Source organism: Talpa europaea, assembly GCF_964194135.1.
Source record: "Talpa europaea genome assembly, chromosome: X".
Lineage (NCBI taxonomy): Eukaryota > Metazoa > Chordata > Mammalia > Eulipotyphla > Talpidae > Talpa > Talpa europaea.
Window position 1 is genome coordinate 3,578,064 of NC_140081.1, and position 14,716 is coordinate 3,592,779.

At 48.3% G+C, this 14,716-nt stretch overlaps 1 protein-coding gene across 2 annotated transcripts in view; it reads right to left on the minus strand.

Moving 5' to 3' along the window:
* ARHGAP6 (Rho GTPase activating protein 6) overlaps positions 1 to 14,716 on the minus strand; it is a gene marked incomplete at its 5' end in the record, with an annotated part of 377,711 nt that overhangs the window by 17,078 nt on the left and 345,917 nt on the right. For both annotated transcript variants that reach the window (XM_084258737.1, XM_084258738.1), the window contains one exon: positions 10,194 to 10,373. In XM_084258737.1, the coding sequence (XP_084114863.1) occupies positions 10,194 to 10,373 (180 nt within the window). The remainder of the gene's footprint in view (positions 1 to 10,193; positions 10,374 to 14,716) is intronic.

A 14,716-nucleotide genomic window follows, 5' to 3' on the forward strand; every position in this document is an offset into this window, starting at 1 on the left:
CAGAGAACCGAAGTCCATGAAAGAGCTGGAGAAAATCATTCCAGCTAGAAGGAAGAAAAAGGCAGGAAGATCTCAAGTCAGGACCAGGGAAGAGGCCAGGGAGGAGGGGGGGTGAGCTGAAGGAAGCAAGCAGGTGAGGTGGCCAAGGCTGATGTTGCAGAGGGGCCAGGTGGCAGCGAGGACCACCGCTCTCGGTCTGAGTGGGTGGGTTCCCACTGGCGAGTTTGAGCAGAAGACTAACATGAAATGGCCTCACGCTGGCGGCTGTGTTGAGAGCAGATTGCAGGGAAGTGAGGGGTGAGGCGGGGAGGGCAGAGAGGGGCTGCAGACACAGCCAGAAGAGAGATGGCCAGTGTGAAGCCAGGACGGGGAGCTGGCGAGGTCTCTGGCATCCTGGAGACGGTGAAGATAAAGATGAGAGCATTAATGGGTTGGCTGAGGCGGGATGAGAAGCAAAGACGGCTTTGGCATTTGGGGCCTAGGCAACTGGGAGGATGGGGGTGTTGACTGGCTTGGAGAGGGAACAGGGGCGAGACAGGCTGGGGGTCAAAATTAGGAGTGTGGCTTTGACCTGATAAGGGGGAGAGGCCTGCGGGACACCCACATGAAGGAGTGATATAGCAGGCAACGGAGAATAAGGAACTGGGGTTCAGGGAGAGGCTTGGGTTGCACAGAGACATTCGGGAGCTTCCTAGAGATGGCAGGCAAAGCCCTGTGGCCAAATGCAACGGCCTGGGGATGAGACTGGAAGGCGAAGAGAAGGGGCCAGACTATCAGGTCAAGGCTGAGTCCATCTATTCTCTTACTTTATTGAAGAAATTAAACAAATAAAAAGACTGATCATTACTACTGTCATTTTTGCAAACAACATAACCCAGTAGCTGTGCACTATTAGATCAATTTCTCAAAGCGTACTACCTAAAGGTACGTATGAGAAAGAGAACGCATGAAAAAGTGAACGGAAGAGCAAAAAAAAAAAAAATCTATATCCTGAACTCTTTTTAAATGAAATTTCCATGAGCAAATTAGGAAAAGTATTTGTATTTTCATCCAGTTAGTTTAATTTAAAAATGTCTATGCTTAGACATGTAATAAAAAATTTTGCTCCAGGCACCAATCCATTCCCACTGGAGAGTAAACAGTGGCGCGCGTGTCCTCTGCAGGGTGCAAGATCACAAGGGCGATTCTCTGAGAGGAGATGGTGTGTCTAATGACAGATGATTAACGTGCATACATTATCAGAGTAGGTAACAGGAAGTATCATTCTTTAAAAAGTGACTTCCCATAAAATTTGGTTAAGCTATTTTGCAATTCCGAGTTTTCACTCATTCAACTAGACTTGATTCCCCACCACTTATATCATGGTTGAGGTTTATTTTATGTCGCATACGTGACTCTTTCTTGGTAACAAATGCAAATAGAAAGTATCAGGGCTATAAATCTATCTATAGTTTCCTTTTAAAAGACCCACGATACCAGTCTGGCTTGCAGACGCTATTTACAAATAAGTGAAAGGACCTAGTTGAGAAAAGTGGATCCAAGTATTGCCGGAAGGACAGATAATATTTTCCTAAGGATCACGTATGTCAGCCGGACTACGGTGGGCATAATCCATTCTTTTGATTCATTTATTTACTAGCCTATCTCGTTACAACATGACTTAAATAAAAATTCTTGTGATAAAACCACATTCTTTAAAAGAAGGAATGGTTCAGAAAATTGGGACCAGTGGGGAAGTGAGGGTGGAGAATGTGAAAGGCTGCCTGGAACCGACTTGGAATATTCACCCGAAGGCATCCAGCGCTGTCCTCCCGGTGAGTCCTCTAATCTTTGTCCATATTTGCACATTTCATTTCCTACTATTTAATAACAATTTCAAACTGCTGGCTCAGTTCAACTGGATGAACATTCATTTTCTATTAATTTAGATACTTGGTGGGGAAACAAAAGTCAAGGGAATGAGGTGAGAGGCAACAGCGGCCTAAGAGGGGATGCACACGGCGGCCGTTCCCATGAACATTCCTGTTCGAGACTTAGGATGCGGTCAAAACAATGTCTCGCTAAGAGTTGCTAGCCCCTGAGGTCCTGTTTGGGTTTGCTGTTGAGCATTAATGTCAACTTGGACACATCAACCCTTCTCATGAGCATTCTGTTCCTGCATCTGAAAACCCAGGCACATCCGACCTGCCCCCTCTGCCTCCAGCAAGGTGCCACAGGGATCCGCAGAGTGAACAGACGAAAATACCTTACCAGCCACAATGACGTTTAGAAGACAAGACTGTTTGTTAGAAACAGACAAAATAATTAATAAATCAAATACTTAAAAGCAAAAGTAAAAGCCAAGAACACGGAGATGGACAATATTCACTCTGAGATCTTCTCCCTGACTGGCAGCTCCCACCTCACTCTCTTACCCTGTAGACTCGCGAAGAAACTCTTCGTCCTCCCTTTCCTTTGACACTTCCAGCAGGTGGCTAAGCTGTGGGCTCACCTCTGCATATGTCCCTGCTCCTGCCACCCCCCGCCCCGGATTTCTAGTTAGTTTGTGACCTTTAGCCCCTCGGCTGCCACGGTCCTGAGCCAGGCTCTATGAGCTCCTCCCATCTGGTTCCTTACTTCCGCCAGACTCAGGGCCGTGGGCTGGTCACCACATCACCGGCAGGCAGAGATTCCTGGCCTGGCCCACCCGAACTGGCACGGGCATCTTCAGTTGTAGTTCTTTGTGGGCTCCGAAGCTCCGGCAAGATCCTGGCCAAAGTACCCTGAGGCCCGTCTTGTAGGAGCTTCTGGAAAGTGTTCTCCTCCATACTGAAAAGAAACACCTGAGGGGAGACATTGCTCTTCATCACGGAATGTGATGGCAGCTCCAAGGGAGACTGGCAACAACTGCAGTCTCTCACGGATGATGGCAGAACAGAGCCCCACAACGCCAGTGAGCTGCCCGAACTGTGCCCTTCTTGACTTTTTATCACATGAGATAAAAAATTCTGACGTTTGCAGCGACCTGCAGTTGGTTTTTCTTCTCCATGCGGATGAAACTCTTACCTGCACATCCATAACCCTTCACCCATTTACCTAGGGGGCTCCACGCCATCACCTCTGTGCTCTTCCAGAACACAAGTGAGGGGCAGTTTTCCACTCAACGAATGCTGAAGAGATGGTGGAATGACTACAAATCGTCACTGAAGACGACTCAGGATGCTCAGCCTTCGGGGGATGCTTTCGTGGCCTCTGCCTACACGTTCTTCTCTACGTCTCAGGAGTACCAATGTCGTGCTCTGGCTATTCACTTCTCGCGTTGGAAAATACATTTCCTACCCCAACTGGGGATCACCAGAGATTTTCTAACATGCTCTTGAACTATGTTCCCATCAGCTACAATGACACACTTCAGAGATGAAAAGTATGACTCAGTCATCCAACAAATCCATATTCTATATTCTATACTCTATATTCATCCAACAAATCTGTGTTCTCCATTCTTCTGGGATTTTATATGTAAGGGAGTGAAGTCGAAGGGGTTGGATGGTGAAAAGCGCGCACTCTCTTGATAAGCAAGTGATTCTGCACGTTTAAAGGAAGAAACAAAAGCCATCCCCAAAGCCTTCTTCACTTACAGTTTATTGTTTCACATCACAGTCTCTACTGGGTTTTAGTCAACTCTTTAGTCACTTTAGACATTTTCTGAGGGGACCATTTATGGCCGTGTTTATCCGGAGACTCAGCTCCTTCGGTTTTCGCGTGTTCCTTCAAAGCATAACGCTATTTCGAAAATCAAAAGAACTTTGGACTCTCCTGCCTCAGAGAAAAAAATGTAAACACTGCACAGATGAGAAATAAAACTGTCATAATTAAAATCTACCCTATCAGATTAAAAATGAAACCTTGAATGATTGCCTAGGGTACGACTGCTATGATGTAGTTTATTCCAGAAACCACGGAGAGGGAAAAGTGGTTTGTGTTTTCTCCATTTACTAAGTCACCATAACAAACCGCCCGGGGCATCTGGAGCCATCGCTGGGACCCAGCCCTCCCGTACTTGTCCCTGGTGCTCACACCCACCCACCACTTCGCTCTGGACCAAAAAGGATGCTTTGGCATTGAACATTCCCCAGCAAAAGTAAATATCACTGGGATTCATGATGACAGTTTTGTGCATTAACAAACACACTGAAAGCAATCACTTTGGCTGTTTATGGGAACAAAAGCTCCAAAATGGGCAGGCCTAGCCTGGAGTCTTTTGTGTGGCTCTGCGGTGGTGGAGGGTTTCAAGTTATGCAGGAGGGTCTGGGCGCCTTGGGAGGGTCAGAAGGCATTCGTTTCAAGAAGTCTTTCTCAAGGGCCTGATACAGGCCCTGCAGTGCTTCTGGCAACTGGACACGTGAGTAAGCAAATGCAGCAAAAGAGCCCGGGCCTCCTGGCGCGGAGCTGGGAGCTGGCTCCGGTCAGGAAGGAAGAGGAAAAGGGATGAGTCTTTGTTCTGTGGCAATAGGTGAAGGGAAGCGGCGACAGCTTAGATGTAATAGACACTGTCCCGTCCCCTGGATGTGTCGCCAGTGGTCCCCGGGTCCTGCCACCGCTCCCAGGGAGCAGCGCGCAGGCTCCAGGAACACACACAGGCGCGTCCGCCGCCCGCTGGCCTGAACAGCAAGCGTGGGCAGCGTCGTGATGAGCCCAGAGATGCTCTCCATTTCCCAACTGGCTAAAAGATCCTTCTTCTTCTCCCCCCGATGGACTCCACCGCCAAGGGGTCACATTAAAGCATCTCACCGTTCATGTGGGGTGGCTGCCCCGCCTGGGCCCGTGGCCCGGGCTTGATCCTGGTGAAATGCTGGCGAGTGTGGATAAGCCGACGATGTCCGTAACGGCAGCGGCCAGCCTGACCCTGGCATGTGGACAGTGGTTACTTCAAAAAGAACGGCTCTCTCACAAAGGAAACCAAGAGCAGCTCTGCATCTCTGGCGTGCCGGCAGGGGTGCTCTGCGCTGCTGTCTGATGGCCTAAGCGACTGCTTGACTCCTTTGGATTTGGCAGGCACGAGCGGCTTGGAGAAAATGCAATTTGTGTGGGGAATGAAGAGAACACAAGGCAAAGCTTGGCCTCCCGGCCTGGAATCCTCACGAAGGCCTCTGACCCTTGCTCCCAGCAGTTCTCCTTCGAAATTTCCCACGCGCGTTTCGCAGGCCCCGCCCATGCTGACCAACCAGCGGGTGGGAACCGGCGCGCGTTCCCACGTCTCTGCCCGGGATGTCTCGGCAGCCTATCAGGGGGCCTTCTCTGCTGTCCCCTTCTCCAAACGAGAAGCCCTCGTCGGCAGCAGATATTTGCCTGCAGGAACCTGCTGGCAGCTTCCTCCACTTTGCTTAGGAACTCTTATTCATCCCCAAAGAGTTTCTCCTGGAACCCCGCCCCCCTCAGTGCCTCAGTTCCAGAAGCCACCAGGCGGTGAGCGAGCATGGTGCTCGTGGTTGAATCGTGACGGGTTCTGCTCACTAGGACACCAGTGACGGCAAGTGGACAGGAAAGGTTCTTCTCTTTCATGACCTGCATTCCTGGAGACTATCCCTTTATGTTTTAAAACTTTTTTCTCAAGCTTTATTCCTTTGCCAACCACTTACATAGCTAGATAATGCTTGGAGGACCCCTATGTAGGGGCATATGCTTCCCTCACCCCCCACTAAGCTCCCAGCCAATGTCCTATTCCTTTCCTTGCCTTGCCCCCTCCAGCTTTCAGGGGCTCTAAGGGGTGTGGGCAGAGAACCAGGAGCAAAGACGCAACAGAAACGCTACTGCCCTACAGCACACGGCTGCAGTGTTCATTCCACGATTTACTGAGCTCACGTTTTCTGCCAAGTACTTTAGAGGTGCTGTGGGTGTCCGTGAAAAAAACCAACAAAAATTCCCTGTCTTCATAAAGTTTGCATCCTGCTAAGTTTCAAGAAGCACAATAAATCTACATGGCAGGCGGCAAGGTGAGAAGCACTGTGGAAAGAAGACAAGACGAGCAGGGGGATGAAGTAGGAGAACGTGTGTGCGGGAGCAGGTGACAGTGTCACTCAGCGTGGTCACAAAGGTGTCACCGGAGGGGCTTGGGGAGGGCAGGCACCTTATCCATTTTACGTAATAATAGCAGCAATCTCTTTTCCTAAGTGCCTAGTATATGTCAATTCCTATCCCAAGTGCCCAAAAATGTCATTTCTAATTCTCAAAATCATCCTGTAAAGTAGCTAGCTGCCCCCGACCCCACATCAAGAAAATGAACGCTTAGGAAAGTGACACCTGAGGCCAAGGCCATACAGCAAATACATGGTTGAGCGGGGATTTGAATTCTGGGAGCCCGCTCTAGAGCACATGGTCTTTCCACCATCTTGAATGTTTTCCTACGCGTGGCTTTTCAAGATATGGTTGGGAAACTACTGGAATAACCTGGAGGTAGTCCTCAGAAAGTGCAGATGCCGGGCCCCAACCCAGTGCCACTCAAGCTGATCGTCAGGAGTGCAGCCCAGGAATCTGAATGTCTGACAAATCTCTTTGCAAATCTGTGCGCTCAAGTTTGGGAGCTCCTCTTACAAGCTGCTGCCAGGGTCTTTGCACAAGTGATCGTGACAGCAGTTATCATGGCCTGTCCCTGGCTTTAGGAGGTCCAGACCGGCACCTGAGAAGCAAACGACCACTGCAAAGGCCTGGGCTGGCCAGTCTCGCGACCGCGTGTCGGCCTCAGAATGGAGGCACTTCGTGCATAGGGTGGGAAAAAGCCAGATTCCTCTCTCTGCCCTTTCCCATTAACTCAGATCCTGGCCACTTGGGAGAGGCGTCCTCACCCTCAGGAAATGAAGGACATTCTAGCACTCAGAACAAACTTGGGCTTCTGCCAGGTCTCTGTGGGTTTTTATAGCCTTCCCCGCAGCTCTTCTGCGGAATCACTGCCTCCAGGGTGCACTCTTGTCTCCAAGGACAAACTCAGCCACCTTTTCTAATGAGTCTTCCTTTCTCATGCCGTGGGAAGCCATGTTTCCCTTCCGAGCTGATGAACCCTTCCAGGGCTCGTTCATCGTGAAACGGCAGGCTCATTAGCTTCTTCAGCCATCAGGGACTGTCTAGCTTCATCTTCCTTGTTTGGAATTATTGCACTAATTCCGAGCACTTCTTTTTTTTTTTAACTTTTTTATTGCACAGTAAAGAATACAATTCCTGGACCACACTTTAAAGATTCACAGGTTGACAGACCATACATTACAGTCCAACTAAGGCAAAAAAGGATAAACAAGAAACCACAGTAATTCTGAACACTTCTTAAAACATCTCTCTCTCTTGAATTCTTGTCCACTGCACAGAACCAGCCTTACTAAGAAGCCACCGGCTCTGATCTAAACCAATTCGATTCTGAAATTCGAAATACACCAAGAGAATCCACAGAGTTATGAAATAAATGATCTTCTGTGCATCATGGAAAGAAAGAGCTGACATCAGTGCTAGGGCCGAGAACCACGCAGATTTTAGGAAGAGCGGGGATGTTGGTTATTACTCATTCTAACCTAGTCCTTTGATAAGGCAAGAAACAGAAGCCTAAGGGGAGCTCAGAAGCTAGTGTGCAGCAAACTGGGACTGCAGCGACCACCAGGTGGTTGTGAGCCAGTTGTCTTTTTCTTGACCCAAGTTGGGGATCTTTATCCCACTTCACTGTCCTTCCCTCGATACATAGAGATATAATTTCCATCATCGAAGGAGATCAAGGATGCTTAACGGTGAACTTGCTCTGTAAAAGGTATCTTTAATTCTCCTATGCCCAGACCTTTCTGTTGGTATAAAGAGTAAGGAGTGGAAGTATGGAAATCAGATGTCACAGAACCACCACTGAGTCCTTCATGAGCTAACGAGTTCACCCGATATTTCCGTTGTCTCTCCCACATGCCAGGCACGGCGCAATGCAGCGAGGAGGGCAGCTGGGAAGGTTCGTCCTGTCATGGAGCTTCCCCTCGAGTGGAGATATGCACCACAGACAAGAGGAATCAGAGAAACCCCACATTATGGTAGGCGGTGAGTGCTAAGGGGAAAAAGCAGGAAAGGGAGCGCGGGTGTGAGTGTGAGAGAGTGTGTGTGTGTGTGTGTGTGTGTGTGTGTGTGTGTGTGAGGGTGGTGGGAGGGGCTCTATTTTAGACAAGGTGGCCAGGAAAGGTCTCAAGAGAAGTAAAGAGCCCAAGTGAGGGGCACAAAGGCAGGCCAGAATCAGCCTCCACAGAGAACAGCAAACCCAGGTCAGGCTTGGAGAATGTAGCCCGGCGGCGGGAGCCGGGAGGAGAAGGCCGCCACGCAAAAGGCAGTGCCTGTACTTCCAGGGGCCAGGGAGAGAGTTGTTACCTGAGGGGGAGAGAAATGCCTGGAGGTTTGTGCTTTCACATTAAGAACCTGCTTAGGACACAGAATTTAGAGAACAGAATTGAGTAAGACTGGTGAGAGGTAGTAGTTAAAAAAAAAAATGCGGAGAGCATGAAATAATACCAAGACTACTCGGCAAAACGATATGTGACTTCAGACTTGATGAAGAGGTGAGTAAGTTCAGCCATCTCATTCATCCTGATGAGCATGTGGGCCAAGGTGGGCCATGAACACAGAGGCCCCGAGTGGAGCCAGATGCCCTTCTATCTCAGTGGGCTTTCACTCAGGTAGCAGAGCCGCTTGCTCTTCCTCCTGGGCATCCTGTGGGAATCCACTTTCCAGCATCCCTTGAAGGCAAGTGTGCCTTATGGCTGAGTTCTGGCCCCCGGACTTGCTGGACATAAAAGATGCTCTTTCTAGATTTGCCCCACAAAATCCTAAAGGGTGGCACAGTTTCAGATGCAAATAGCTGGAGTTCCTGAACCACCAGCCGGCAGGCTGTCCGCCAGACATCTGATTAGACTGTCAACAGGCCCTTTCTGTCTACAGTGCTGAATTGCTGAGACTTGACACAACTCTTGTCTTTTTGCCCAGTTAATATATTAATTAGCATTTGCATAGAATTTTACACTTTGCAGAATGCATTCACATATCGGATTGGGAACCAGCCTGGAAAATGGGTCTTATTTTTATTTTTCTCATTTCACAGAAGCTGAAATTATGCTTATCGAGTATTGAATGACGTGGTTATAATCACATAGGTAACACATAGAAGGCAAAGATTCTAAACCAAATGTACCAAAAATAATTGCTATAAGACCAGCATGGAAACAAATCAAAGGCAAGGTACTTGAAAAGTGCAGATAAAATATTAAGGAGATTGAAAATGGGGATCTAGCACACTTGACAAGCCTGAAAGCTCTAATGGAACCAGTATGTTTTATGGTGAGTGTCTGCAAAAATGACAAGAGACAGAGGAGGAGACACACAGAGAAAGTTCCTGTAAATTCTGACATGGAATATGAGTGGTGAGCAGAAATGAAAGAGAGTTGGCATTTGTTCTGATGTTTCAAGGGAAGTTGGAGCAAGCAATGCAGTTTTCTGAAGGAAAACAGGAACTGGTAATTCAATACAAATCAAAAAAATATTTATTGAGTGCCTGCCAGATGGAGGGCCTTCCAAAAGTGTACAGAGGATACAGAGAGGAGATAACAAGGACACGAGCCCATGTTTTAAATGCATTTATAATCCACAAGGGGAAATAGTCCTAATGATAGTAATACAATGTTGAGTAATACACACATCAATAAACAATAATGGGGTTCAAGGGACAGAGAAGTGACATGGGAAAAGGACATGAGAAGGACACGGGGAGGATGGGTGAGGTTTCATGCAGGAGGGAAAGAAAACATGAAGCTTGACCTTGGAGGAGGGGTCATCACTGAGGATGGCTATGAGTTCACCACGTCACATGGAATGCCCAAAAGAAAGGTTTTGGCCATATTTTGGTTAAGGACGCTGCTCTATTAATAATTAAATGACTCTGAGACATACATGACTGTTGTTTAGGGGAGAACAAGATGAAATTGATAATTTGGATACTTTGTCTAGACGTGGATCATGAACTCACAGTGACATCATAGTTAGGGACATTTCTGTTCCTATTGAAACGCTTTAGCTTTCACTGAATTAGGTCAACGAGCATCGTGTGTGTGTGTGTGTGTGTGTGTGTGTGTGTGTGTGAATTTCATTATCCCACCAAGAGGCCATTAAGCGGCAGTTGACGAGACTCCTGTCACGCAGGAAGGGCCACCTACCATGAACAGTGCTTCGTAATTCTCGATCATCTTCTGCACTACGGCGATGATGGCTGTGCTCTCCTCTGCCCGGGCGGAACTCTGCACCGAGAATTCTTTGTCTGATGACTTCTGCTTGTGCAGCAGGTTGGGTCCAAATATGGTGGCCAAGTTCAGAGATGTCATTTTGTTCCCAGTGACCTGTAGAAGAGAACACAAGAATGGTTATTTTTGCTCTTCATAATGCTGGGTGGTTCCATAACCGATGGAAACCTTTCCCGCTCCTTTTGGTTTTCTGCAAGGATCACATCATCTCTTTTAGATAGATGAAGAAAATCACCATTTCCCATTCGCTTCTGTATCTTGGATTGAAGGGCTTAACTCATCAGTCATCTCAACAGCATATGAGTAGATTTTTCCAACTCTAAGTTATTTATGGTGAAGGTGGTATGATAGGAACTTTCTATCCTGTAGGCTCTTAAAAAAAAATTGATGTCTAGCCATCCAAGCAGCCATCCATCCACCTCTTCCCCATCTATCCTGTCACCCATCACTCCATCAGCACCTACCACAGGCTAGACGTTTCTCATGGATTATAATTATCTGAAAAAATTTCCAATAACGACTACAACTCAGTCCTTCTCTTCAAGGGTTCACATTCTGAGGGAAAATAAACCTCAGTTACAAGTAGTGAGAACAGAACACGAAGCCGTCCATTCTGGAGGCCCCCAGGGACACTCTAAAGAGGTGGCATTATTTGCACAAAAACTCGCAGGGAGGAAAAGAGTTTGCTAGGCTGCAAAGCAGAGCTGTGGGGCTGGGGGCAATTTCACAGTGGCGGGAACACATCTGCAAGAACTGAAACGTGTAAAATGCAAGAAGGTGTCCTAGGAAACTCACTGTCCACAGGCTTCTCCAGGAAAGATGGTGAGGGCCCGGCGGGAGTCTCTGCCACGTGTCCTCTGTGAGGCAAAATTGCCCCTGGTTGAGAACCACTGGCATAGGCTGATTTTTATTTCTCTTGCCAAAATTAGTGGCAAATCTACGACTGTCTGGAGAAGTACTGCACGAGGCTGCTGGGCGGGGATTCTCTGCCTGGGAAGATCGGCCTCGTCTCTGACAAGAACCTGGGTGCACCACACAGATTTCAAGAGTTCTGATCCACAGTTGAGACAAAGCCTCCTGAGCCCCACCCTCGTCCTGGGGAGCCCAGCATGGGCCATGGGGTGCATTATATTTAGAAGGTGAGGCAGTTTTCAGGTTTGTGACCGAGTGAAATGATTTCACTCGGCGGTAAACACTGGGGAAGATAAAGACGGTGCCCTTGGTGTCTGACTGTTCAGATATTATTTTTCTCTGTTTTATACGAAACTTGACTAGTTCTCATTTAATTTTTCATTTCTTTTCCTGGAGATGCAGGGCTCAGGATAAAATCCAGTAGGTGTTGTTTTCAAAGTCCTCCCCTTAGCGCACACCGGGGCGTGGGGCGCTTCCCCGGGCCCTCTCCAAGCACTGTCAGGGTTTTCTCGTTTTCACAACATGAACAAATAGAAGATTTTGTTTTCTTTCAAAGGAATGTTAAGTACAAGGACAATCCAGAACTCTGTTTCCGCTCTCCCCTCCTCCTGCTGCTATTCTGGGAAGGGAAACCCAATCTGCCCTCCGGTTGCCCAGAGCCCCCCGCGGCAGGCCACGCTGCTGTGCTGGGCTGAGGCGTTTCTGTTGGTGTTTGGACCCGGAACGGAGACTTGCTCCCAGAGGGCTCCCGCCCTTGCGCCCGCGCTCCGGCCCAGAGCGCTGCCCAGGTGACGGAAGGCGCAGGGGCCAGTCGTTGCTGAGCTGTCAGCCAGCCAACGCCAGGCAGAGTTTGATCTCGGCCTAACAAGCAGCCTGATCTTTTATGAGCAGTTGAGCACGGACAGGTGCTGCCCGCGGGGCTCCCACAGCGTCCTCCATTCCTCCTCACGCTAAGCTCACGCAGCAGCTGCACTTCTTGTCTCACAGGTGAGGGAAGCTATGGAGGAGCCCGCACGCAGCAGGTGGTGCAGCTGAGAAGCCAAGGAGCCCTGTGCTCGTCCTCAACACCCTGCGCCCCACTGTGGACCCTCGCTTGCCCCCCCCCCTCGCTTGGGGAAACAGGAAAAGGAGCTTTAAAGCCCGGGGGCACCAGGTGAGGAGAGCAAGGCCTGGTGGTGCCTGGGTTCTGAGCCCACCTTCCCTTGCCTGGAGGCAGACCCCTCCTCCGAGCTCGGGGTCACGGCTCTCTGGGGCTGGGCCACCACTTCTGTTTTTTTGCCTCACAGTCTCTTTGAAGAACTGGAGGTCAACTATGGCTCTCTCACTCCAAACATGCATATTCCCACCACATTTGCCATGCAATGCCGGGGTGTGTGTGTGTGTGTGTGTGTGTGTTCTTGGGCAACCTGTAAAACCACTGCTCAAGAGGTTCCAATTACATTCCTGCAGTATTCTTTCTAGAAGAAATGAAATCTTTCTTACATTTGCAAATTTCTCTTTTCCCCTAAGGAGCAAAGCAAATAGCAAATGAAACAAAATGGAACAAAACAAAACAAACACAAGATAGCAAAACACCACAATTTGATAAAATACCATTTTTTTCCCCAAGAAAAGCAGTGATTAACTAGTCAACAATTTCTCTCATGCCCTTCTTTTAGGCATCTTTAGTTAATGATGCACTAAATTTTAAGCACCTAGTAGACAGGAAATAATTATATTCATTTTATGGAGGAAGAAGTTCAGCTCCCCCTCCCCCAACACTGTTTTCCTTTCTCTTCCTCTGTTTTACCACAAGGCCACACAGCAAGGCAGGCGCTGGCAGAACCCATAAGCCTTTGAACTTCTCGGGACTCCGGCTTGCCTCGCCTCTCTGTAGCCATCCCTAACAACCACCCAACAAAGAGAACACATCTAGCGTCGACTAATAAACAGGTCAGAGAAAAAGCTGAAAACTGTTTTGTTCCTTCACTCTATTTTTCTGATTGGATTTTTGCATCCCTACACTCTGCCCATGCTGTCTTCTGTCTGTACCTGCTTAAGCCAAACCAATTAAAATAACAACAAATCAAAAAACCTCTCTCATTCCTGTCCCTCTACTATTCCCTTCTAGAAGGGATATTAGCTAACTCCCAACCCTACGCTGTGGTTATCGTTCCATTTGCTCAATTCTTACACACTCTTTGAGGTGAAGCCATTTCTAACTTCTCTGGGCTGTGTTCATCCTATCTTCTCGAAAGTTCTACAGTGACTCCACACTGCGTGCCCTAATTCTCTATTTGCCTTTGTGCCCTCACCTCCTCCATCTCCTAGATGCCACCACATCCCAGGAACAATAATTAGAACATTCCTGAAGAATACTCACTCGTTTGGAGGAACTCGGGGTAGGCATTCAGGACATACATGCTTTAATTGCCAAGGCCATTCTTACACAGGAACACTTAGGTGAATTGCTGCTCTCCATATTGCTATACATACAAAAGTCTCCTCACGCACTCTCTTCCTGTCTAATCAATCCACAGCATGGATTGTATCGCCCTAGTGGAATCTTTCTGTAAGAGTGCAGAAGTTCTGCTATCCCAAAATATATTTTTGGCAAAAGGTTGATTTCACGGGAGGGGCTCTGAACGCTGGGTAGAGGTCGCTTTTGAAAAACACCTTTACAGGAACACTTTTGTAAGGATCTGTAATGGAAGACCCAACCTGGTCTCTTTGCAGTGGAGAGGGCAGAACTTATCTGCATGCCTGTGTCTCCTGTGCCTCCCCTGCTAGCCTCCCTAAATGACCTTCCCCTTATCCCCGCAGCCTCCCGAGTCCTAGCTCAGCTGTTTACGATGGGGTCTGAAGCCACATGGTTGAGTTGCTCAAGTCCTGCTGGGTCTCCGCGAGACCATTAAACATCCTTTGCCTTTTTCTCTTATCAATCTGCAATCTGTCTGATGCTTGTTTGATTATTGCCAGCTTCGAAGAATCCAGGGAGTATGGGATGACTTCTTTTGCACCCTGACACTTCCAAAGACTCATGGCTGAAAAGATTCAGCCCCCCTGGCCCTTACAAGGCATCAGTATCCTATGAACAAAGCCAATTCCCCGTCGTACATCACCACTATTTCCTCACTTGGTAACCTTCACTTCTGTCAAGACGGCTGTGTGTTTTTTTGCTTTCCTGGAGCTTCTGCCACTTCATGGAAGCTATTTCTAGCTATTGGGAAGGTGGAAGCTTTTGGGATAAACTGAGTTAATAAGATGCAGCAGCTAAGTTAAAGCAGCAGCCGGAGGAGTGACAAGGACAGCAGTCTCCGCCCACCTCCATCACGCTGTTGTTTTATGACAGAAGCACCTCTGCTGCTCATTGTCCTCTTCACAAATGGAAATTTGCAGCCTTGAGTAAAGCACCATCCTGGAAAATGGCAGCCTTATTCAAGAAGTGCCCTTGAAACATACAGGGAGGGGAACGGCCTAAGCTCTCTTGCGAGCTGTCCCTCTGGGGAAACCCGCTTTCATCACTACTCTTCCCACACACACAAGTC